Source organism: Mustela erminea, chromosome 5 (assembly GCF_009829155.1).
Source record: "Mustela erminea isolate mMusErm1 chromosome 5, mMusErm1.Pri, whole genome shotgun sequence".
In the NCBI taxonomy this organism is placed as follows: domain Eukaryota; kingdom Metazoa; phylum Chordata; class Mammalia; order Carnivora; family Mustelidae; genus Mustela; species Mustela erminea.
In genome coordinates, this window is record NC_045618.1 from 50479586 (window position 1) to 50503531 (window position 23946).

The 23946-nt window shown below is 43.2% G+C and overlaps 1 protein-coding gene across 2 annotated transcripts; it reads left to right on the forward strand.

Annotated features, from left to right (window-relative positions):
• Positions 1–4038: 4038 nt before the first annotated feature.
• Positions 4039–23761, forward strand: METTL3 (methyltransferase like 3). 2 transcript variants are annotated; one of them, XM_032343038.1, is made up of 11 exons: positions 4039–4348; positions 18093–18310; positions 18410–18814; positions 19938–20113; positions 20930–21146; positions 21373–21560; positions 21932–21970; positions 22166–22274; positions 22397–22462; positions 22610–22722; positions 23354–23761. In XM_032343038.1, the coding sequence occupies exons 1-11, from the start codon at positions 4249–4251 to the stop codon at positions 23463–23465; spliced, it is 1743 nt and encodes a 580-aa protein (XP_032198929.1). In that variant the 5' UTR covers positions 4039–4248; the 3' UTR covers positions 23466–23761. The 2 variants fall into 2 exon arrangements, with proteins under 2 accessions (XP_032198929.1, XP_032198930.1); XM_032343039.1 differs by lacking the exon at positions 4039–4348 and adding an exon at positions 7788–7877.
• Positions 23762–23946: the final 185 nt, after the last annotated feature.

A 23946-nucleotide genomic window follows, 5' to 3' on the forward strand; every position in this document is an offset into this window, starting at 1 on the left:
CTCTTGTCAAATTAAAAAAAAAAAATCTATAATATAGTATTAATGGTGTTATCTTACTTCAGGAATGATAACGTGTCTAAACATAGGGCCGCAGAGGATACATCCCAAATGAAAGCACAAAAGCATCCCTTATCCACTCTCTTGGCAGTTGCTAGACCCAGGTCATTAAAGGAAGTGAAAATCTTTAGGTAGAACAGTCCCCTTGAGTAGTCTTCCTTGATCTCACATCAACCAACTTTACCAAGAGTATTTCAGCTGAGGAAGATGACATTTTTCTTTTAATTAAGTGTAATCCTTAAAATTAAATCCTGAGATCCTCATGTGAGCCCAGAAACATTTCTGTGTCCTCTGCTTGAAGGCTCACATATAAAGTCATGCATCTCAAACAAACAAAAAACAAATACACAAAGTTACCCATCTCAAAAGATAGTGTAAATTGCCTAGTAAGTATATTAAATTGAGAAAAAAGGTTGGAAATGAATATTTTGATCACTACTGAATTTGCACAGTATCAAGAACATAGTAGTCACTCAACAAATATTTGCTGAGTAAATGGATGAAGCTGCCACATTCCAATACACATACATCTTTCTTCTCAATAGTCCCTCCCCCCATATTCACCCATTCCTTTCGATTACTACCTATAACTAGCTTCGGAGTTAATTAAAGTCCCTATCACCAAACACTAGTTGAAATAAGCTACTAACTGGGGTGCTTTGCTAGCTCTGCTGGTAGAGCATGTGACCCTTTTACAGGGGTTGTGGTTTCAAGCCCCACCTTGGGCATAGGCCTACTTTAAAAACAAAACAAACAAACAAACAAACAAAAAGGCTACTATTATCCCTGTCTCTAAAATCTCTTTCTTCCCTATCTCAATACAACTAGAACGCTAGATTAATCTTTAAAGAGCCACCTATTCACAAACCCTCAAGTGTTCACTGCTGTATTCTGAATAAATTACAACTTCTTTACTAAGGTAACATGTACCCTTTTCCATCTGGCCTCAAACATGGAAACATAAATAACCTCCCAAGTTCTTTAATGTAATTCTCTTTGTTCTAGTTGAATTGAATTGGCAGGACAGACATCATGCTTTCCTAAGTCTAGATCTTGGCTTTTTTTTTTTTTTTTAAAGATTTTATTTATTTATTTGACAGAGAGATTACAAGTAGGCAGAGAGGCAGGCAGAGAGAGAGAGGAGGAAGCAGGCTCCCTGCTGAGCAGAGAGCCCGATGCGGGACTCAATCCCAGGACCCTGAGATCATGACCTGAGCCAAAGGCAGCGGCTTAACCCACTGAGCCACCCAGGCGCCCCTAGATCTTGGCTTTTTATCATGCCCTCAGCCTGGAGTCTTCTCCTATAGCTTCATCTGTTGAAGTCCTAGCTGTCATTTCAAGCCTGAACCTTTTTTTTTCTTTAATTTTTTTTTTTTTTTTTTTTTTTTAAGATTTTCTTCATTTGTCAGAAACAAAGAGAGAGAGAGTGTGCACAAGCAGGGGGAGTGGCAGGCATAGGGAGAAGCAGGCTCCCCACTGAGCAGGGAGCCAGATGTGGGACTCCATCCTAGGATCCCAGAATCATAACCTGAATGGAAGGCAGATGCTCAACAGACTGAGCTGCCCAGATGTCCCAAGCCTGAAACTTTTTTATTTTAAGAAGGCTCCACGCCTGGATGCCAGGACCCTGGGACCATGACCCCAGCCGAAGGTAGATGCTCTACTGATTGAGCCACCCAAGCATCCCAAGATAAAATCTCAAACAAACAAACAACACCACATCATTGGTCCTCCTTTTAATTTTTAAAATAATGTGGTTTTTTAAAAAAAAAAATTTGTTTGAGAGAGAGCACAAGAGGAGGGGAAGGGCAGAGGTGAGGGAAGAATCAGACACGCTGTTGAACAGGGAGCCAGCCATGGGGTTAGACCCCAGGACCCTGGCATCATGACCTGAACCTAAGACAGATGCTTAAGCAACTGTGCCACCCAGGTGCCCCAGTTCTCCAGGCACACACCCATAGATTGTAAATTAATGTAATAGAATTATCTTTATTTTTAAAAAAGATTTTATTTATTGGGGCGTCTGGGTGGCTCAGTGGGTTAATGCCTTTGTCTTTGGCTCAGGTTATGGTCTCAGGGTCCTGGGATCGAGCTCCGCATAGGGCTCTCTGCTCACTGGAGAGCCTGCTTCCTCCTTTCTCTCTGCCTGCCTCTCTACGTACTTGTAATCTCTGTCTGTCAAATAAATAAATAGAATCTTAAAAAAAATATTTTATTTATTTATTTGACAGAAAGAGAGATGACAAGTAAGCAGAGGCAGGCAGAAGGAGAGGGGGAAGCAGGCTCCTTGCTGAGCAGAGAGACAGATGAGGAGCTCTATGGGGCACTGATCCCAGAACCCTGAGACCATGACCTGAGCCTAAGGCAGAGGCTTAACCCACTGAGCCACCCATGCACCCCCAGCCATAACTCTATAAATGAATGCATGAAAACATAAGCCCGCAATACCTACAGCAGAAAGGATATGATAGTATCTGTCAAAAGGAATTAGTTGCTTTTCATTTTAAAAATCTGTACTCCAGGGGCGCCTGGGTGGCTCAGTGGGTTAAGCCGCTGCCTTCGGCTCAGGTCATGATCTCAGGGTCCTGGGATAGAGTCCCGCATCGGGCTCTCTGCTCAGCAGGGAGCCTGCTTCCTTCTCTCTCTCTCTGCCTGCCTCTCAGTGTACTTGTAATTTCTCTCTGTCAAATAAATAAATAAAATCTTTAAAAAAAAAAAATCTGTACTCCAGGGGTGCCTGGGTGGCTCAGTGGGTTAAGCCTCCACCTTCAGCTCAGGTCATGATCCCAGCGTCCTGGGATCGAGCCCCACCCACATGGGCTCTCTGCTCCACTGGAAGCCGGCTTCCTCCTCTCTCTGGCTGCCTGTCTGCCTACTTGTGATCTCTGTCTGTCAAATAAACAAAGAAATAAAATATTTTTAAAAAAATCCAAACCCCCCCCCCTAAAAAACTGTACTCCAGGGGCACCTGAGTGGCTCAGTCAGTGGAGCATACAACTCTATCTCCAGGTGGAAGTTCAAGCCCCCATCAGGTGTAAAGATTACTTAAAAATAAAACCTTGGGGCACCTGGGTGGCTCAGTGGGTTAAAGCCTCTGCCTTCGGCTCAGGTCATGATCTCCAGGTCCTGGGATCCAGCCCTGCATCGGGCTGTCTGCTCAGCAGGGAAACTGCTTCCTCCTCTCTCTCTGCCTGCCTCTCTGCCTACTTGTGATCTCTGTCAAATAAATAAAATCTTTAAAAAATAAAATAAATAAAACCTTAAGGGGCGCCTGGGTGGCTCAGTGGGTTAAGCCTCTACCTCACGATCTCATGATCTCAGGGTCCTGGGATGGAGCCCCGTATCAGGCTCTCTGCTCAGCAGGGAGCCTGCTTCTCCCTCTCTCTGCCTGGCTGCCTGCCTCTCAGCCTACTTGTGATCTCTGTCAAATAAATAAAGTCTTAAAAAAAAAAAAAAAGAAAAACTTAAAAGAAATCTCTACTATGCTTGCTGCTGTATTAGTGGTATCTTTTCTTTTTTCCATTTTATTTTTATTTCTTTTCAGTGTTCCAAAATTCGTTGTTTCTGCACCACAACCAGAGTCCATGCAATACGTGTTTTCTTCCCCCCCTAAGATTTTAGTTAGTTATTTGACACAGAGAGCGAGCGAGCGAGCACGCGAGCGAGGGAGGGAACACAAACATGGGGGGTGGAAGAGGGAAAAACAAGCTTCCCGCTAAGCAGAGAACCGGCTGCGTGGCTCGATCCCACCACGGTGGGATCATGACCCCAGGCGAAGGAAGACGCTCATCCACTGAACCACCCAGGGGCCCCTATCAGTACTGTCTTAACACTTCGTATCAACTCACAGGGCTCATCTCAACATTCAACATGGCCGCTCGCGCCTCTATAAGCAACATGGCTATTCTGCCAGGCACTAATATGGCAACCACAGCTTCACTGCGCCCGGAAGAACGAGAGAGAGCCTACTGAAAACATTTCCGCCATCCTGCCAACACCTATGGTGGCTCTCATTTGAGCTTCAAACCGAGCGGGAAACGGAAAATGACTTCCAGGCTAGCACATTCCCAGGATCTCTTTCCGGTTAGCCCGGGGGTGTCCGCGTGAGAGTTGGAGATTTCATGCTGCCGGGGCTGGGAGGTGCTAGTCCACCGCGCTTGATTCAAGAGGTGTCCCAGCTGAGAGACTAGGATGTCGGACACGTGGAGCTCTATCCAGGCCCACAAAAAGCAGCTAGACTCGCTGCGAGAGAGGTTGCAGCGGAGGCGGAAGCAGGACTCCGGGCACTTGGGTGAGGCGCGCGGCTGTCCCGGTCGGTGTTTAGCCAGGGCGGGCGGGAGAGAACCCTGGAGAAAAAGAGCTCCCAAGTCAGCACCCTTACCCAAGCGGCCATTTCTTTAATACTTGGTACATCGAGACTCTCTTCTTCATCCTCAGCAAACAGGCACTTCGTCCTCCTGTACATAGTTGCAGTTCGTTCTACCCCGGGCCTTGGTTCCTCTAGTTCACTGTCTCGGGGCAGAAGCCTGGTCCCTGCCATCCCACTCCACCCCTGGTCACTTGGCTGACTCCTCTTAAGTCTGCGAGAACGTTGCCTTTGCTAGGCCTCTCCGCCCCCCATCCCTTGAAGCAGTTAAGTCCCCCCGCCTTTTTTTTTTTTTTTTCCCCCTGCTATGGCGCTTTGTTCTTCCGTTATAGCGAGTGCTTTGTAGTGGTCGTTTCTTTGCCACTGTAGCCACAAGGAGAGCAAGGACCGAACCTTTATATCTACAGTGCTAGCTCAGTGACCCTCACAGAGTTGCTAAATGAGTAGCAGAACTGGCATTGTCTTAAGCGATTTACGTCCTAGTCAGAAATCTGAAAAATATTTGCTTTATGTTTTTAAACTTCTCCCCTCCCCTTGCCCCCTGTGTCAGTCAGAAGACTTGAAGGAACCTCGGATGATTGTCCACTTTTACCTACCCCTATCCCCAGCACAAACCCTGGATTATTTAAGGCAAATCAGTTATAAAGATCCACAAAGATAGTGAATCCATATCATCCTTGGGGTAGTTTGTTCCTTTGTACTGGAGCCCATCTCTAAATCTTGTCTTGCTACATACCAGCTCCCTGTGCTCATATTCTGGCCCCTGGAACCTAGATGTTCTGTCAGGACTTCCACACCATAATAAACAACTATTGAGTATTTACAGTGTGCATAAGTCTAGATGGACAAAGATAAGTAACCTAGTGTCCCTGCTCTCAGCCAGTTTAAAATTTATTTGGGAAAACAAACTGAGGGTTGCTGGGGGGAGGGGGTTTGGGAGAAGGGGGTGGGATTATGGACATTGGGGAGGGTATGTGCTTTGGTGAGTGCTGTGAAGTGTGTAAACCTGGTGATTCACAAACCTGTACCCCTGGGGATAAAAATATATGTTTATAAAAAATAAAAAATTAATTTAAAAAATTTATTTGGGGATAAAGGATTGATGCTTATAAAAATTTAGGACTACAATATGATATATGTAAAATGCTGAATGAATGAATCCACAGTAAGTATAGACAGGGAAGGGAAAAGTAACAAGAATTGGCTATAGATGGAAAGGCATCATGAGTTAGCACTTGTGATATGATCTTGATGGCTACGTAGGACTTAGATAAATAAAGAGAAGTTAAGAGTGCAGGGCAAGTAGAGGAAGAAGTAGTGTAAGTCCTACGATCAGGGATTACTTAGTACTCAATTTTAAGGTCCATTTCACTTTTCTTTTCTTTCTTTCTTTCTTTCTTTTTTTTTTTTAAAAGATTTTATTTATTTATTTGACAGAGATCACAAGTAGGCAGAAAGGCAGCCAGAGAGAGAGAGAGGGAGGGAAGCAGGCTCCCTGCTGAGCAGAGAGCCTCACGTGGGGCTCGATCCCAGGACCCTAGGATCATGACCTGAGCTGAAGGCAGAGGCCTTAACCCACTGAGCCACCCAGGCGCCCCTCCATTTCACTTTCCCATGGTAACCACAGGACTCTGGAATCATGACCTGAGCCAAAGGCGGAGGCTTTAACCCACTGAGCCACCCAGGCGCCCCTGATAGAAATATTTCTAGACTTAATCTTTTGACCCACTTAATAAATACATGGTTATGATTCCTAGTACATCTGCCTAAAGAATATGGTTAAGACTTACATAAAAATATTTTTAAGGTTGTGTTTAAACGTATATTGTCTTCTGGCCTAGAGCTATGGCTGGCCCATCTGGTACTATGGGAATAGATGGGGATAATATACAAAATAAATTAGCCTGTCACTGTTCTTTCCTTGAATTATTTTGGTTATTCCAAAGAATCTATTTCTTTGAGCATTAGGATTCTTAGGAAGACATGAGGCACACTCTATTAGTTTATTAATCAAGTTTCCATGTAAGATAAAATTAAAGGGATACTATATGGGGCGCCTGGGTGGCTCAGTGGTTAAGCTGCTGCCTTCTGCTCAGGTCATGATCTCGGGGTCCTGGGATCGAGCCCCGCATCGGGCTCTCTGCTCAGCAGGGAGCCTGCTTCCTCCTCTCTCTCTGCCTGCTTCTCTGCCTGCTTGTAATCTCTCTCTGTCAAATAAATAAATAAAATCTTTAAAAAAAAAAAAATTAAAGGGATACTAATAATTTAGATCATTTCATTCTTTTCTCACAGGAAATAAAAATTTTCTTACTACCTCTTGATTTTTATAACATTACTGAAATCTGATACTTAATTGTTTACTAGAAAGCTCAGTGAGAAAAGACAAGGGTATTAAGTGAACTAAAATGTATTCATCATTGATGAATGCAGATACCATGGACAGAGAATCTTTGGGAGACCTTGCTTAGTTTGGCATTTTTATTTTTATTTTTTTTAAGATTATTTATTTATTTGAGAGAGAGAGCATGAGAGGGAAGAAGGTTAGAGGGAGAAGCAGACTCCCTGCGGATCTGGGAGCCCCATGTGGGACTCGATCCCGGAACTCCTGGGATCATGACCTGAGCTGAAGGCAGTCGCTTAACCCACTGAGCCATCCAGGCGCCCCAGTTTGGCATTTTTAAAGTACAGCTCCCCCCCCCCCCCAATTGTGGCAAAATACACATAAAATTTACCATCTTAACCATTTTTAAGTGTATAGCTCAGTAGCTTGAAGTATATTCACATTGTTTTGCAGCGTATCTCAAGAACTTTTTCATCTCGCAAAACTGAAATTCTATAAACATTAAACAGAAACTCTCTATTTTCCTTTCCTGTGCAGTGCCTGGCAACCACCGTTCTACTTTTTGTCTCCATGAGTTTGACTACTCTAGATACAAACAGATTCATAACGTATTTGTCCCTTTATGGCTTGCTTATTTTGCTTAGCATAATGTCTTCAAGGTTCATCCTGTTGTAGCATGTGTCAGAATTTCTTTCTTTCTTTCTTTCCTTTTTGGTAAGATTTAATTTATTTGTCATAGAGAGAGACAGAGAAAGCACAGAGTGGTAGGCAGAGGGAGAAGCAGGTTCCCTGCTGAGTAAGGATCCCAATGTAGGACTCCATCCCAGGACTCTGGGATCATGACCCAAGTCAAAGGCAGACACCTGACTGACTGTGCCACCCAGGCATCCCTGTGTTAGAATTTGTTTTCTTTTTAAGGCCGGGGAAGATTCCATTGCATATTTATACCACATTTTGTTTATTCATTTATCTATCAGTGGACAGTTGGGTTCCTTCCAGCTTTTGGCTGTTATGAATAATGCAGCTATAACCATCAGTGTACAAATATCTCTTCAGGATCCAGCTTCAAATTTTTTGGATGTATATCCAGAAGTGAGATTTCTAGATCATACGGTAAATTCTATTTTCAATTTTTTTAAAGATTTAATTAATTTGTTTTAGAGAGAGCGCCTGTGGGTGGGCATGGTTTGTGGGGAGAGGCAGAGGGAGAGGGAGGGGGAAAGAATCTCTAGCAGATTTCATGCTCACAGAGCCCAATACAAGACTGGATCTCAGGACCCTGAGATCATGACCTGAGCTGAAACAGCTGTCCTTTAACTGACTGAGCCACCCAGATTCCCCCTATTTTCAGTTTTTTGAGGAACCACCATACTTTTTTGGGGGGTGTTTAAGATTTATTTATTTAGGGGCGCCTGGGTGGATCAGTCAGTTAAGCGTCTGCCTTTAGGTCATGATCTCAGGCAGGGTCCTGGGATTGAGTACTGCGAGGGGCTCCCTGCTCAGCGGGGAGCCTGCTTTTCCCTTTGCCTCTCTCTGCCTCTACCTCTGCCTCTCTCCCTCTGTCATGAATAAATAAATAAATAAAAACTAAAAAAAAAAAGATTTATTTATTTATTTTAGAGAGAGAGAGTGCGCATTTGTGCACTAGGGTGGGGGGCCCAGTGGCACAGAGAGTCTAAAGCAGACTTTGCACTGAATCTCCATCTCATGACCCTGAGAGTGCAGTCTGAGCTCGCTGAAACCAAGAGTCAGATGCCTAACCAATTGTGCCATCCAGGCATCCCCACCAAATTGTTTTCCATAGAGAAGAAGTGCAGCCCTTTTTAAATTATTTTTTTATTTTTTTAAAAGATTATTTATTTATTTGAGAGGGAGACAGAGCACTAATGGGGAGAGGAGCAGAGGGCAAGGGAGATAGTAGACTCCCCACTGAGCAGGAAGCTGGACTTTGATCCCAGCACCTGGAGATCATGGCCTGAGCCAAATGCAGAAAGTTAACAACTGAGCCACCCAGGCGCTCCTACAGTGTTAAATTAGTATTTTATTTATTAAAGTTTTTTTGGTTTTCGTTTTGTTTTGTTTTTGAGAGAGAGAAAGAAACCTGAGAAGGGGGAGGGTCAGAGTTCTGGAGAAGCAGACTCACTGCTGAGCAGGGATTTTTTTTCCCCATGTGGGACTTGATCCTGGGATTCCAGGATCATGACCGGAGCTGAAAGCAGTTGTTTAACCAACTGAGCAACTCAGGCGCCCTACAGTGTTATATTTTTATGGCCATATTTTTATGTCTAAGCTAATATTTTATCTTTAGTGGAACTTTTTTTTTTTTAAGATTTTATCTATTTGTTTGATAGAGAGTACAAGCAGGGGGAGCAGCAGGCAAGAGAGAGAGAGGAAGGCTCCCTGCTCAGCTGGAATCTCAATCCCAGGGGTTCAATGTAGGACTTGATCCCAGGAACCTGGGATCATGACCTGAGCCAAAGGTAGACGCCCAACCCACTGAACCACCCGGTCACCCCTCGACTTACATTTTAATGAGGGACAATGTTCTCATTTTCTTTTAAGTTACATGGGCAAAAAATAAGCAAAATATACAAAATCGAGATATAATAGGTCTCCATAGAAGACATATACAAATGGCCAACAGGTATATGAAAAACTCTTCTGCATCCTTAATCATCAAGGAAATGCAAATCAAAACCATAATGAGATATCACCTCATATTTGTTAGGATAGCTATTATTAAAAAATCAAAACGTAAGTATTGGCAAGGGGAAAAGGGAACCCTGATTCATTGTTGGTGGGAATGTATATTGGTATAGCCATTATGGAAAACAGTGTGGTGGTTCCTCAAGAAATAAAAAATAGAACTACTGTATTTCCAGCACTCTCAATCCGAGATATCCAAAGGAATTGAAATCCTGGTCTCTAGGAGGTGCCTGCACATTAGTGTTTGTTGTGTTGCTTACAGTAGACAAGATACAGAAACAACCTAACCGTCCATCATTGGATGATTGGATAAAGAAAATAGAATATGCATACAATGGAATATTATTCAGCCTTAAAGAAAGGAAATCCTGGTGCTTATGACAATATAGGTGGACCTGCAGGACATTATGCTAAGTGAAATAAGTCAGAAACAGAAAAACAAATACTGTATAATCTCATTTAGATCATCTTTGAGACACAGAGTCTAAAATAGTAAAATCACAGAAGTGGAGAGTAGAATGTGGATTACTAGGGGCTGGAGTAGGAAAATGGGGAGGTGATGGTAATAAGGTACAAAGTTTCAGTTATGCAAGATAAATAAGTTGTAGAGATAAGCTATACAGCATACTGCCTATAGCTAACTATACTGTATTGTATACTTGAAATTTTCTAAGATGGTAGGGGATGATGCCTAGCTGGCTCAGCCTTGGAGCATGTGACTCCATCTCGGGGCTGTAAGCTCCAGGCCCACACTGGGTGTAGAGATTACTTAAAAAAATAAATAAAAGATAATTTTTTTTCTAAGAGGGTAGCTCTTACTTAGGTGATTTTTTTTTTTTTTTAAAGACTTCATTTATTTGACAGACAGATCACAAGTAGGCAGAGAGGCAGGCAGAGAGAGAGGAGGAAGCAGGGTCCCCTCTGAGCAGAGACCCCAATGCGGGACTCGATCCCAGGACCCTGGGATCATGACCTGAGCCGAAGGCAGAGGCCTTAACCCACTGAGCCACCCAGGCGCCCCTTAGGTGATCTTAACACAAACAAAAATAATAATAAAGGCTGTGGAATGACACGTTGGGAGGTGATAGATAGGTTTATGGCCTTCACAGTAGTGATGGTGTCATGGGTGTGTATTCTTATTTACAAACTCATTAAGCTATCAAATTATATCTGTTAAATATATTCGACTTTTTATTTTTTATTTATCTATTTATTTATTTAAAAAAGATTTCATTTATTTATTTGACAGACAGAGATCACAAGTAGGCAGAGAGGCAGGCAGAGAAAGAGAGAGGAGGAAGCAAGCTCTCTGCTGAGCAGAAAGCCGGATGGGGGGCCCAAAGGCAGAGGCTTTAACCCACTGAGCCACCCAGGCGCCTCAATTTTTTATATTTTTAAAGATTTATTTATTTATTCGACAGAGAGCAAAGCAAATGCAGAAGCAGGGGGAGAGGCACAGGGAGAGGGAGAAGCAGGCTCCCCACTGAACAGGGAGCTGGATGCGGAACTCAATCCCAGGACTCCAGGATTACGACCTGAGCCAAAGGCAGTCGCTCAACTGCCTGAGCCACCTAGGCACCCCATTTCAGCTTTTTACATGTCAGTCATACCTTAAAGTGGTTTGTTTGTTTATTTTTATTTATTTATTTATTTATTTTTTAAAGATTTTATTTATTTATTTGACACAGAGAGATCACAGGTAGGTAGAGAGGCTGGCAGAGAGAGAGAGGGAAGCAGGCTCCCTGCTGAGCAGAGAGCCCTGTGTGGGACTCCATCCCAGGACTCTGAGATCATGACCTGAGCCGAAGGCCGCCGGCTTAACCCACTGAGCCACCCAGGCGCCCCTGGTTTGTTTATTTTATTTACTTATTTTACCTTAACGTGATTAAAAAGAAAGGTGGGTAGGTATTATCTATGGGGAGCTTAGGCCTTTTAAAATTTTTATTTAGATATTATTACTACTTTAAAGATTCAATTTATTTGGCAGAGAAAGAGAGCCCGAGAGCATAAGTATGGGAAGCAAGAGAGGCAGAGGGAGAAGCAGACACCCCTGATGAGCAAGGAGCCCTATATGGGGCTCTTTCCAGGACCCCCATGGTAGGCAGGTAGGGTCAAACCCCTGTAGTAGGCATCCACCCAGGCACCCCTAGGCCTTTATTTTTTAAAGATGTGTTTAGTGGGGGGCACTTGGGTGGCTCAGTGGGTTAAGCTGCTGCCTTCAGCTCAGGTCAAGATTCTAGGGTCCTGGGATCGAGCCCCGCATCGGGCTCTCTGCTCAGCAGGGAGCCTGCTTCCTCCTCTCTCTGCCTGCCTCTCTGCCTACTTGTGATCTCTCTCTGTCAAATAAATAAATAAAATCTTTTTTTAAATTAAGATTTCATTATTTATTTGATAGATCACAAGTAGGCAAACAAATAAATAAATAAAATCTTTTTTTTTTTTTAAGATTTTATTTATTTATTTGATAGAGAGATCACAAGTAGGCAGAGAGGCAGGCAGAGAGAGAGAACGGAGGAAGCAGGCTCCCTGCTGAGCAGAGAGCCCGATGCGGGGCTCGATCTCAGGACCCTGGGATCATGACCCGAGCTGAAGGCAGCAGCTTAACCCACTGAGCCACCCAGGTGCCCCAATAAATAAAATCTTTAAAAAAAAAAAAAAAAAAAAAGATGTGTTTAGGGGCACCTGGGTGGCTCAGTGGGTTAAAGCCTCTCCCTTTGGTTCAGGTCATGATCCCAGGGTCCTGGGATCGAGCCCCGCATCCGGCTCTCTGCCCAGCAGGGAGCCTCCTTTCTCCTCTGTCTCTGCCTGCCTCTCTGCCTGCTTGTGATCTCTGTCTGTCAAATAAATAAAATCTTTAAAAAAAATAAATAAATAAAGATGTGTTTAGCGAGAGGGCCTGCCAGTGAGTGGGGGGAGGGACAGAGGGAGAGAATCTTCTAGCACACTCTCCTCTGAGTGCGTAGCCTGATGTGGGGCTTTATCTCGTACCCTTAATTTAAGATCATGACCTGAGCCAAAAACAAGAGTTGGATGCTTAACCTACGGAGCTGCCCAAGTGCCATAGCCGGTTTTCTAATAAACAAAATCTCATATTAATGGCAGCAGCATGTGTAAGGTACCTGGCCCAAAGTTTGAACATGAATTAAGGGGGAGTGGATAATTCATGGCTTACCTAAAATATAAAAAAATTGAGAGCTGCACAACAAAGGACCTGTATCCTGGATATGGACTTAAAACTTAGCCCCATCTTCCTTTAGCCCCATTTTCTGTTATCAGTATCTTTTTTTTAATAGCTAATATGATTTATTCCCTTTGGCATACTGGAGGAGTTAAAAATATATAATGAGTTATATCAGTATATAATGTATAAAAACAAACACGTGTAATGAGTTATATCAGTATATAATATATAGAACAGTTTGTGGGTATAATGCCTGAAATCCTAATTTTTAGAGTTTTTATTTATTAGAGAGAGAGCATGTGTGCATGTATATGAGAGCAAGAGCAAGAAGGGAAAGGCAGAAGGAGAGGGAGAAGCAGACTCTCTGCTGGGCAGGGAGCCTGAGGTGGGGCTCCATCCCAGGACCCTGACATCATGACCTGAGCCAAGTGCAGACACTTAACTGACTAAGCCACCCAGCCACACCCTGAAATCCTAATTCTTTAAAAAAGATTTTGTTTATTTATTTGTCAGAGAGCATGTGCACAAGCAGGGGAGAGGCACAGGCAGAGGGAGAAGCAGGCTCACCGGTGAGCAAGGAGTGTGTGTGGGGGTCAGTCCCAGGACCCTGGGATCATGCACGATCCAAACCAAAGGCAGATGCTCACAACTGAGCCACTCAGTGTCCCTGAAATCCTGATTTTAAAGTACCTTGTTTCTTCTGTGTTAATGATATTTGTTATTGATTGTGCTTTAATTGCTTAATGAAAGAAGTTTTCGTTTTTTTTTGTTTGTTTTGTTTCAGATTTTATTTATTTATTTGACAGACTGCAAGAGAAGGAACACAAGCAGAGGGAGTGGGAGAGGGAGAAGCAGGCTGCCCGCTGAATAGTGAGCCCAACATGGGGCTGGATCCCAGAGCTGAAGGCAGGCACTTAATGACTGAGCCACCCAGGCACCTCTAAAGAAGTTTTTGATTACTTCAAAAAAATTTAAAACTTGACTCATTTTTTTTTTTTTTTTTAAAGCTCAGAGTTTTATCGCAGTGTAAACTGTAATTGGGGTATTTTAGCTCAAGTTATTAGACTCCTAAAATCTCTGAATTGCGAGGACTTCAGTAGTCATCATTCTGTCCTCTTCAGTGCAGAAATTTTGCGTGTAGTCTTTCAAGTAAGCTAAGTAATAATTGTCACATATATTTTTAAAAGATTTTGTTTATTTATTTGACAGAGAGGGAGAAAGAATACAGGTAGGGGAAGCAGCAGAGGGAGAGGGAGAAGGAGGCTCCCTGCTGAGCAGGGAACCCAGTGTGGGGCTTGATCCCAGGACTCTGGGATTACGACCCGAGCCAAAGGCAGATGCCCTACCAGCTGAGCCACCCAGGCACCCTGTCACTTATATTTCTTATATATTTTTAGCTTGGGTCTGTTGCTCTTGAATTCTCTCCTCCCGACTTTGAAAGTGCTTCAGGGATCCCTCCACGTCTACAATACCTCTTTGCCAAACAAAACAAGAAACTTGTATCAGTTCATATGGCAAATGTTCTACTCTCAAGATTCAGCAGAACATAAAGGAATCATAAGCAAATTGAAGAAAGTTCTATCAGTTATTTAACATTTCCAGCTAGTATGGTATTGTGCAGTTAATTTTCCAAATAGGGTTTAACTTATTTTCATAAAATGTAACTGTTCCAGCAAGGTGTTTGGTATAGTTCAGCTTTAATTTCTTGGGATTTCTGAGTCAAATTTTGCTGAAGTCAAAATTTACTAAAATTTTACTAAAGTCAAATTTTACTAAATTCCATTAGAGTAAAAGTGTTTAAGTAACCAAAATATTTCTAAATGTAAACTAGTGATCTGCTTATATCTTGCAATATTTTAAAAAGATTTATCTGTTTTTAGATATTTACTTATTTATTTTATTCTATTTAAAGATTTTATTTATTTATTTGACAGAGAGATACCACAAGTAAGCAGAGAGGCAGACAGAGAGAGGGTGGAGGGGAAGCAGGCTCCCCGTTGAGCGGAGAGCCCGATTCGGGGCAGGATCCTAGGATCCTGAGATTATGACCTGAGCCGAAGGCAGAGGCTTAACCTGTTGAGCCACCCAGGTGCCCCTAAATATTTGCTTTTAATTTATTTATTCAACAGAGAGCACACAAGCAGGGGGAACGGTAGGCAAAGAGAGATGCAGACTCCCTCCTGAGCAGGGAGTCCAATGTGGGACTCGATTCCACGACCCTGGGATCATGACCTGAGCTGAAGGCAGAGGCTTAACCTACTGAGCCACCCAGGTTCCCTGAGATTTTATTTATTTATTTGAGAGACAGAGAGAGTGAGAGAGAACATTAGAGGGGGGAAGGTCAGAGGAAGAAGCAGACTCCGGCCGGCGGAGCTGGGAGCCCAGTGCAGGACTCTATCCCAGGATCATGATCTGAGCCAAAGGCAGTCACTTAACCTACTGAGCCACTCAGGCTCCCTGTATCTTATCATTTTTTTTTTTTTTAAAGATTTTATTTATTTATTTAACAGACAGAGATCACAAGTAGGCAGAAAGGCAGGCAGAGAGAGAGGAGGAAGCAGGCTCCCCGCTGAGCAGAGAGTCCAATGCGGGGCTCAATCACAGGACCCTGGGATCATGACCTGAGCCGAAGGCAGAGGCTTTAACCCACTGAGCCACCCAGGCGCCCCTGTATCTTATCATATTTAACAGAATTTTGATACAGGTCCTGAGTTTAATATTTCATTTTTATTTTATTTTATTATTTAATCATACCAGTCAGAATAGCTAAAATTAACAAGGCAGGAAATGACAGATGTTGGCAAGGATGTGCAGAAAGGGGAACCCTCCTACACCGTTGGTGGGAATGCAAGCTGGTGCAGCCGCTCTGGAAAACAGTATGGTGGTTCCTCCAAAAGTTGAAAATAGAGCTACCCTACGACCCACGACCCAGCAGTTGTACTACTGGGTATTGTAATGATTCAAAGGGGCACATGTGCCCCAATGTTTATAGCAGCAATGTCCACAGTGGCCAAACTATGGAAAGAACCTGGCTGTCCAACAGTAGATGAGTGGATAAAGAAGATGTGGTGTGTACACACACACACACACACACACACACACACACAGAGGAATATTACGCAGCAATCAAAAAACTTGCCATTTGCAATGATGTAGATGGAACTAGAGGGTATTATGTTAAGTGAAATAAGTCAATCAGAGAAAGACAATTATGATATGGTCTCATATGTGGAATGTGAGAAACAAAGTGGAGGATCGTGGGGGAAGAGATGAAAAAGTGAAATGGGACAAAACCAGAGAGGGAGACAAACCATAAGAGACTTAGTCTCGGGAAATAAACAGGGTTGCTGGAGTGGATGGAGGTGGGTGGGAGGGTTGGGGTGGCCGGGTGATGGACACTGGGGAAAGTATATGCTGTGGTCAATGCTGTGAATTGTGTGAGACTGATGAATCACAGACCTGTACCCCTGAAGGAAATAATACATTATGTGTTAATAAAAAAATACTGTATTTATTGAGAGAGAGAGTGAGCAAGAGAGAGCACAAGCCGGGAGGGGCAGATGAAGAAGCAGATTCTGCATTAAGCAGGGATCTGCATGAGGAACTGGATCCCAGGACCCCAGGATCAAGACCTGAGCCGAAGGCAGACACTTAACCAGGTGCCCCTAATGATTTATTTATTTATTTATTTATTTATTTATAAAGATTTCATTTATTTATTTGACAGAGAGCACAAATAGGCAGAGAGAGAGAGAGGGAGGAGGAAGCAGGCTCCCCGCGGAGCTGAGAGCCAGATATGGGGCTTGATCCCAGGACCCTGGGATCATGACCTGAGCTGAAGGCAGAGGCTTTAACCTACTGAGCCACCCAGGTGCCCCCCCCCCCCCCGTGATTTATTTTTAAGTAATCTCTGTATCCACCATGGGGCTCAAATTCACAACCCCAAGATCAAGAGTTGTATGCTCTACCCAATGAGCCAGCCAGATGCCCCCTTCTGTATTTTAACTAAATAATCCTCGATATTAAGTTTTCTGAAAAGGTAATATGTTATCCTAATTTGAGCTCTTAAGTCTTAGTAAGATTACAGTGGGTACCAGCTTGTGAAATAATAGGGTAAGTGATAAAAATACAGTCAGGAAGTATATTTGGTGACCAGGGCTTCTGCAAGTTTTATAAGATTTTTGTGTTTGAGTTTTAAAGGTCACATTCTAGGGGCACCTCGCTGGCTCAGTAGAGCGTGCAACCCTTGATCTCAGGCTTGTAAATTTGAGCCCCATGTTGGGTGTGGAGATTACTTAAAATCTTTAAAAATAATAAAATGGTCCTATTCTTAATACTGTCATTTTACATACCCTCTGATGTGCAGTGGCCTTGATTCATTAAAATTCAAACTATTCCTCAGAAGAGCTAATCACAACTTAGGTTGTTGAAAATATTTCTGGCTTTAAAAATTGGGTTATTAAAAAATTTTTTAAAGGTTTACTTCTTTATTAGAGAGTACCTTCATATGTGCAAGCAAGTTGGGGGAGGGTCAGAGGGAGAGAGAAACTCTAGCAGATTCCCTCCGAGCCAGGAGCCCACCATTGGCCCGAGACACGGGATCCTGAGATCATGACCTGAGGTGAAATTAAGAGTTGGGATGCATTTTTTTTAAAGATTTGGGTGCCTGGGTGGCTCAGTGGGTTAAGGCTCTGCCTTTAGTTCAGGTCAGGATCCCAGGGTCCTGGGATCAACCCTCATATCGGGCCTCTCTGCTCAGCAGGGAGCCTGCTTCCCCCTCTCTCTCTGCCTGCCTCTCTGCCTACTTGTGATCTCTCTCTCTCTCTGTGTCAAATAAATAAATAAAATCTTTTAAAAAAATTTTATTCATTTCTTTGACGGAAAGCGAGAGAGGGAACACAGGCAGGGGGAGTGGGAGAGGGAGAAGCAGGTCTCTCACTGACCAGGGAGCCCAGTGGCAGGACTTGATTTCAGGACCCTGGGATCATGACCTGAGCCGAAAGTAGATGCTTAACGACTGAGCCATCCAGGTGCCCCAAGAGTTGGGATACTTAACCAACTTCGCCACCCAGGCACCCATAAATATGGGCTGACTATTTCAGTTACCATTTAGAGTGACTAAAGGGAGGTGGTAGGGACATTTAAATCTACCATGCTGCTAATTTCCTTTGAAGCACAGCAGGGACAGGAATTAGAAAAATACCTTATTCAGTAGAGAAAAGGTAAGTGGTTCCCAGAAAATCCAAAAAAATCAGCAAAGCAGTGAATGCTTGAGTATGACTGAGGAAAGGTGATCTAGTGCTAAATTTGGTCAGAGAATTCTCTGCATGAAATGAAAGTACATGTTGTGACCGTTGGAGAACTTGACTCCTCTGAAGAGTGTATAGATAGCCCTACAGTGGTTACCCTTTATCCTTTCTTTCACTTTTCTTCACTCCTAGATCTACGAAATCCAGAGGCAGCACTGTCTCCCACCTTCCGCAGTGACAGCCCGGTGCCTACTGCACCCACTTCTGGTGGCCCTAAGCCCAGCACAGCTTCAGCAGTTCCTGAGCTAGCTACAGACCCTGAATTAGAGAAGAAATTGCTACACCACCTCTCTGATCTGGCCTTAACATTGCCCACTGATGCTGTGTCCATCCGTCTTGCCATCTCCACGGTAATGACCTGATAAGACAGGGTTGGGATATACCACTTCTTTGCTTCAGTTCAGGGTCAGTGTCTTACTGTCTTCCCCTCCCCTTCCCTCCTTCCCTAGCCAGATGCCCCTGCCACTCAAGATGGGGTAGAAAGCCTCCTACAGAAGTTTGCAGCTCAGGAGCTGATTGAGGTAAAACGAGGTCTCTTACAAGATGACGCACATCCCACTCTTGTGACCTATGCTGATCATTCCAAGCTCTCTGCCATGATGGGCGCTGTGGCAGAAAAGAAGGGCCCTGGGGAGGTAACAGGGACTATCACAGGGCAGAAGCGGCGTGCAGAGCAGGACTCAGCCACAGTAGCTGCCTTTGCTAGCTCTTTGGCCTCTGGCCTGGCCTCTTCAGCATCAGAAGCAGCCAAGGAGCCAACCAAGAAATCGAGGAAACATGCTGCCTCGGATGTTGATCTGGAGATAGAGAGCCTTCTGAACCAACAGTCTACTAAGGAACAACAGAGCAAGAAGGTAGGGGTAGATGGAAATGCATTCATGCATACACTTTCTTTTTTTTTTTTTAAGATTTTATTTTTAAGTAATCTACACCCATTATGGGGCTCAGACTTAAAACCCTAAGATTAAGAGTTGAATGTTCTACCAACTGAACCAATCTGGCGCTCCTTACATGTATACTTTTAGTTACAGCTTTGGTTGGGGAGGAATTTACCCCTGGGGCAAGGAGCAGTTCTTAGGGTTGAAGGTTTAGAATAATGGTTTTCAATTTCAGTTTCATTGGGGATTATTGTCCCCCCTACCTTCCCCAGAGAACATATAGCAATGTCTGAAGACATTGTGATTGTCACAACATAGGAGTGCTACAGGCATCCATTGCATAGAGGCAAACGATGCTGTTAAGTATCCTATAATTATAGGAGGATAGCACCCACACAACAAAGAAATACTTCACCCCAAATGTCACTAATGCCAGTGTGAAGAAACTCCAGTTTTGAGGATGCTTGTTATTGGAAGAATCATCAGGTAAGTGGAAGAGGAGCCCAAGTATAGGAATAGAGGGAGATGAATGTAGATGAATCCTGGAAGGTAGTAATAAGGACCATTAATTATAGAAACTGATGATTAAACAACGTAAATTGGCAGTTAACTGTGGTTCTGAATATAAGTAATGGACTCATGAATACTTACCCATTTGCTACTTCTAGGTGTGTAAATATGAACAAGTTAATTTCACTTCTCTTTAGTCTTAGTCTTCTAATCTATTAGGTGATGATAACCAGAGTACCCTCCTTTACAGAACTGTTGCATAGACTCAGCTAAACAGTAAAGTGCTTTGTACTTCAGTGTCTTGGTTATGTAAATATAAGTGGTTTTGGTGGGAAGGATTGCTTTCTTGGGGAGGGGAGGCTAGCTTAATGCCTGGCAGTGGGAACCAGGTTTCTTAATTCCATCCCAAATGCAGATCTGTAAGAAGGGACTGAACCCATGACAAAACTCTTCTAGGACTCCACTTTTCCCATATTAGGTTAGCTCATTCACCTCTTACAACAGGACATTGTCAGGTAGAATTTAGGGAGGTGGTTTAGGGCTCATTTTATCTGCAAACCTTTTAAGTCTAAGGCTTCTTTTGTCACAGGTCAGTCAGGAGATCCTAGAGCTATTAAACACAACAACAGCCAAGGAACAGTCCATTGTTGAAAAGTTTCGATCACGAGGTCGGGCCCAAGTACAGGAGTTCTGTGACTATGGAACCAAGGAGGAGTGCATGAAAGCCAGTGATGCTGACCGGCCCTGCCGCAAGTTGCACTTCAGGTGTCTCGGGAGGGAGAGAAGTCGGGTGGGGCTCCCAGAAGCACTCATTACTTTTCAGAAGCATACATTACATTCCTTCCTGTCACTGGGGTTCTGTCTTTGATCCTCTTGTTAAATGTTTTTAATGATTTGTCTTAGACCTTCAGATTCTCAAGGTGTACTTTCTGAAGTAGTGTTCTGTGGGAGAGAATACAGACTGCATTCCCAAATTGATGTGAGATTTTTTTTTTTTTTAAATAACGTCCCTTTCTTCTTGCATTAGCAAGACATCTCTCTCTGAGGCCCAGTAAAAGTTAAATTCCTGGGGCACCTGGGTGGCTCAGTGGGTTAAGCCTTTGCCTTTGGCCCGGGTCATGATCTCAGGGTCCTAGGATCGAGCCCCACATTGGGCTCTCTGCTCAGCAGGGAGCCTGCTTCCACCCTCTCTCTGCCTGCCTCTCTGCCTACTTATGATCTCTCTCTCTGTGTCAAACAAATCAATAAAATCTTAAAAAAAAAAAAAGTTAAATTCCCTGGAAGGATGATCATAGGAGAACTAAGAACCTGGCCTCTTAGGTCAGTGTTTCATTCAGCTTTAACCCCTTCTTTCCTGTCCTAAGAAAGTTGTCTTTGCTCAGAGAGGAATTAAATTCTTCAGTGTGAATTATTTTCTATGTCACCTGCTTCCTTTCTCTGAAAACTCTTGGAGGAAGCTCTAAAGATAAAATTAGGAGAGGGTAATAAAAGGCAAAATTTTGAGACAGTTTGGAACTTCAACTATGGGATCTAACTCTGGAACACCATCTTGATTCTCATTCTCCCTTTTTATTTTCCCAGACGAATTATCAATAAACACACTGATGAATCATTAGGTGACTGCTCTTTCCTTAACACATGTTTCCACATGGACACCTGCAAATATGTTCACTATGAAATTGATGCTTGCATGGATTCTGAGGCTCCTGGGAGCAAAGACCATACACCTAGCCAAGAGCTTGCTCTTACACAGAGTGTTGGAGGGGACTCCAATGCAGATCGACTCTTCCCTCCTCAGGTACCTGTCTGCTCAGAAAACTTATTTCAACTTAGGGACTTATATCTGAGTAGGGCAGCCATACATGTAGGAAAGCAGGCATAATCAGCAGTCTGTCTTGGTGATTGGGAATGGTGTGGGCTATACATACTTATAAGGGACTAGGAAAATCAAATGGAAAAGAGGGACTGGGGCCATGAATCTGAGAGTGAAGGAAGGAAAGATGACCAAATACCACCTCATGCAGTGGATCTGTTGTGATATCCGCTACCTGGACGTCAGTATCTTGGGCAAGTTTGCAGTTGTGATGGCTGACCCACCCTGGGATATTCACATGGAGCTGCCCTATGGGACCCTGACAGATGATGAGATGCGCAGGCTCAACATACCAGTACTGCAGGATGATGGCTTTCTCTTCCTCTGGGTCACAGGCAGGTAATGCAGTTCCAAGATATGTAGGTATGGGCAGATGTAGTACAGAGTGAGTACTGGGTGGGAATAAAATCCTGGGTTTTGCTAGCCCTGCTATTAAATGTATGACTAAGTCAGCCTTTTTTGCTACTGAGACGTAATGAGTGTTTATAACACAACTGATACCTGAATTCTAACTTTATATTTGTTCCTTATGAAAGGTAAGGCTATTGGTAATAGATACTGTTTTATGTTTTCATTCTTAAATCCATCCTCGTGCCCTAGTGGTGTCTTGCATGTAAATGTTCACTGAATGTCTCCTGAAAACACTTTGGTATCTTAAAGAGATTAAAAATATGGACATGAAAGTAGCTGTTTAACCCTTTTCTTTTTAGGGCCATGGAGTTGGGCAGAGAATGTCTGAACCTCTGGGGGTAAGTAGTGATCATTGTGTTGCTTTTTTTCTCCCCAAGGAAATAGAAACATAATTGCTGTAGTTAAGATGTGTTCTCTTCTCCCAGAGTATTCCCTGTTCTTTCCTCTGTAGCCATTACTACCCTTAAACTGTGAAAGCCTGATTAAAGCTCTAGCCTGATTAAAGCTCTAGTTCTCTTTCTTATGTCCCACAGTTACGAACGGGTAGATGAAATTATCTGGGTGAAGACAAATCAACTGCAGCGCATCATTCGGACAGGCCGTACAGGTCACTGGTTGAACCATGGGAAGGAACACTGCTTGGTGAGCAGCAGTGGGGCCCAGTTCAGTAGGTGGAGCAGAAAGAGGAATTGCTGGACTTCTTATTGAGAAAAAGTTCAAATGCTGGGGGTTCCATAAGATAATTTGTTCTCTGTGGTGAGCAGGTTGGTGTCAAAGGAAATCCCCAAGGCTTCAACCAAGGTCTGGATTGCGATGTGATCGTAGCTGAGGTATGTGCTTCCCCAGGCATCCAAACCTTCCACACTGTTCAAGCCAGGTGTGTTTCAGGTTCTCTCATTTGATCATAAATATAAATGGAAAGGGCTAGACTTGGAATCTTTGGTAATTTAAAAGTAACTAGAGCCTTACTTTTCTAGGTTCGTTCTACCAGTCATAAACCAGATGAAATCTATGGCATGATTGAGAGACTATCCCCTGGCACTCGCAAGATTGAGTTATTTGGACGACCACACAATGTGCAGCCCAACTGGTAAGGTGGACTAGGACATAACAGCCCTCCTGTTTATGGTCAAGGATGGATGACAGTAGAGCTTTACCTCCTATTTGAGTAGTCTAAAAACACACTTCAGAGGCTTCATAAGCCACCCAAGCTTGTACTGAAACTGTTTTATGGAGCTCTGCAACATTTACTAGAGACCCAACAGGTTTTAAGACTCAAACCACTACTCTCCAGAGGGTCTCTACTAAAGATCTTATTCTGTTATTCTGTGGGATGTATTGAATCTGCCCCCTGGTGGTTAAGAATCCATTTAATCTGTCAACAGTTTCAGTATCTTAAGAGTGTTTGTAGAAGGAAGACATGTTGCTAGCATTTTATTTATCCAAAGAACACTTACTGGTAGCAACTTTGTGAAGTACACCTGGTTAGCTGTCCGTTCTTAACCCTTCAGTAAGACAGATCCAGCCTGTTTGAACACCAAAATCTGTGCCCAATTCCTAATCATACTACCAATACTATTCTAATTATTAAGGCCTTCTTGAAGGAATTGGCATGAATATTAGATGATAGGCAGCCTTAATAAAAGATAGGCATCTTTTAACAATATTAAGCCTTTAATTCCTGGATTTTTTGGTTTGCCCCTAATTTATCCTTACTTCAGGATCACCCTTGGAAACCAACTGGATGGGATTCACCTATTAGACCCAGATGTGGTTGCCCGGTTCAAGCAAAGGTATCCAGATGGTATCATCTCTAAGCCTAAAAATCTATAGAAGCACTTCCTTATAGAGCTAAGCACCTATACCCATGGCTCTGCAGGCTGCATCTGAAGAGTAATATTTGTACAATAGTTTTTTTTCCTCCCTTATTTAAATAAAAGTTTGTATTGTAGTTGGGATTTCAAGGTCAAAATCTGGCTGTGCCACTAACCGTGTGTGATCTTGTGTAACCTATCTCTCAGTAGGATTTCTTATACTTAAGCTGGGAATGTGACCTACCTCACTGGGTTATTGTAAGGGTTCAAACTAAATGAGTGCATGGAAACCATTAAAATGTTGATTATACTATATAGGATCAAAGTGGTTAGCAGTTAGTGCTACGTGACATCATAATCAAGAAGGGGGTTCTCTGGGACAGCTTTTCTTAAGGTAAGATTTGATTTCACTTAAGGTTATCATCATTAGGGCTAACATGCTCTAAATATTTATTTACTCTTTTACAGTTATGTGGCTTTGCTTATCTTTCCTTTTTTTA

Excerpts from the sequence above, each read along its gene's own strand:
- METTL3 (XM_032343038.1), top strand. The coding sequence starts at position 4,249 with ATGTCGGACACGTGGAGCTCTATCCAGGCCCACAAAAAGCAGCTAGAC. Across the intron at positions 18,311-18,409 it reads TCCGTCTTGCCATCTCCACG|CCAGATGCCCCTGCCACTCA; the intron begins GTAATGACCTGA and ends CTCCTTCCCTAG. Across the intron at positions 21,147-21,372 it reads ATCGACTCTTCCCTCCTCAG|TGGATCTGTTGTGATATCCG; the intron begins GTACCTGTCTGC and ends CACCTCATGCAG.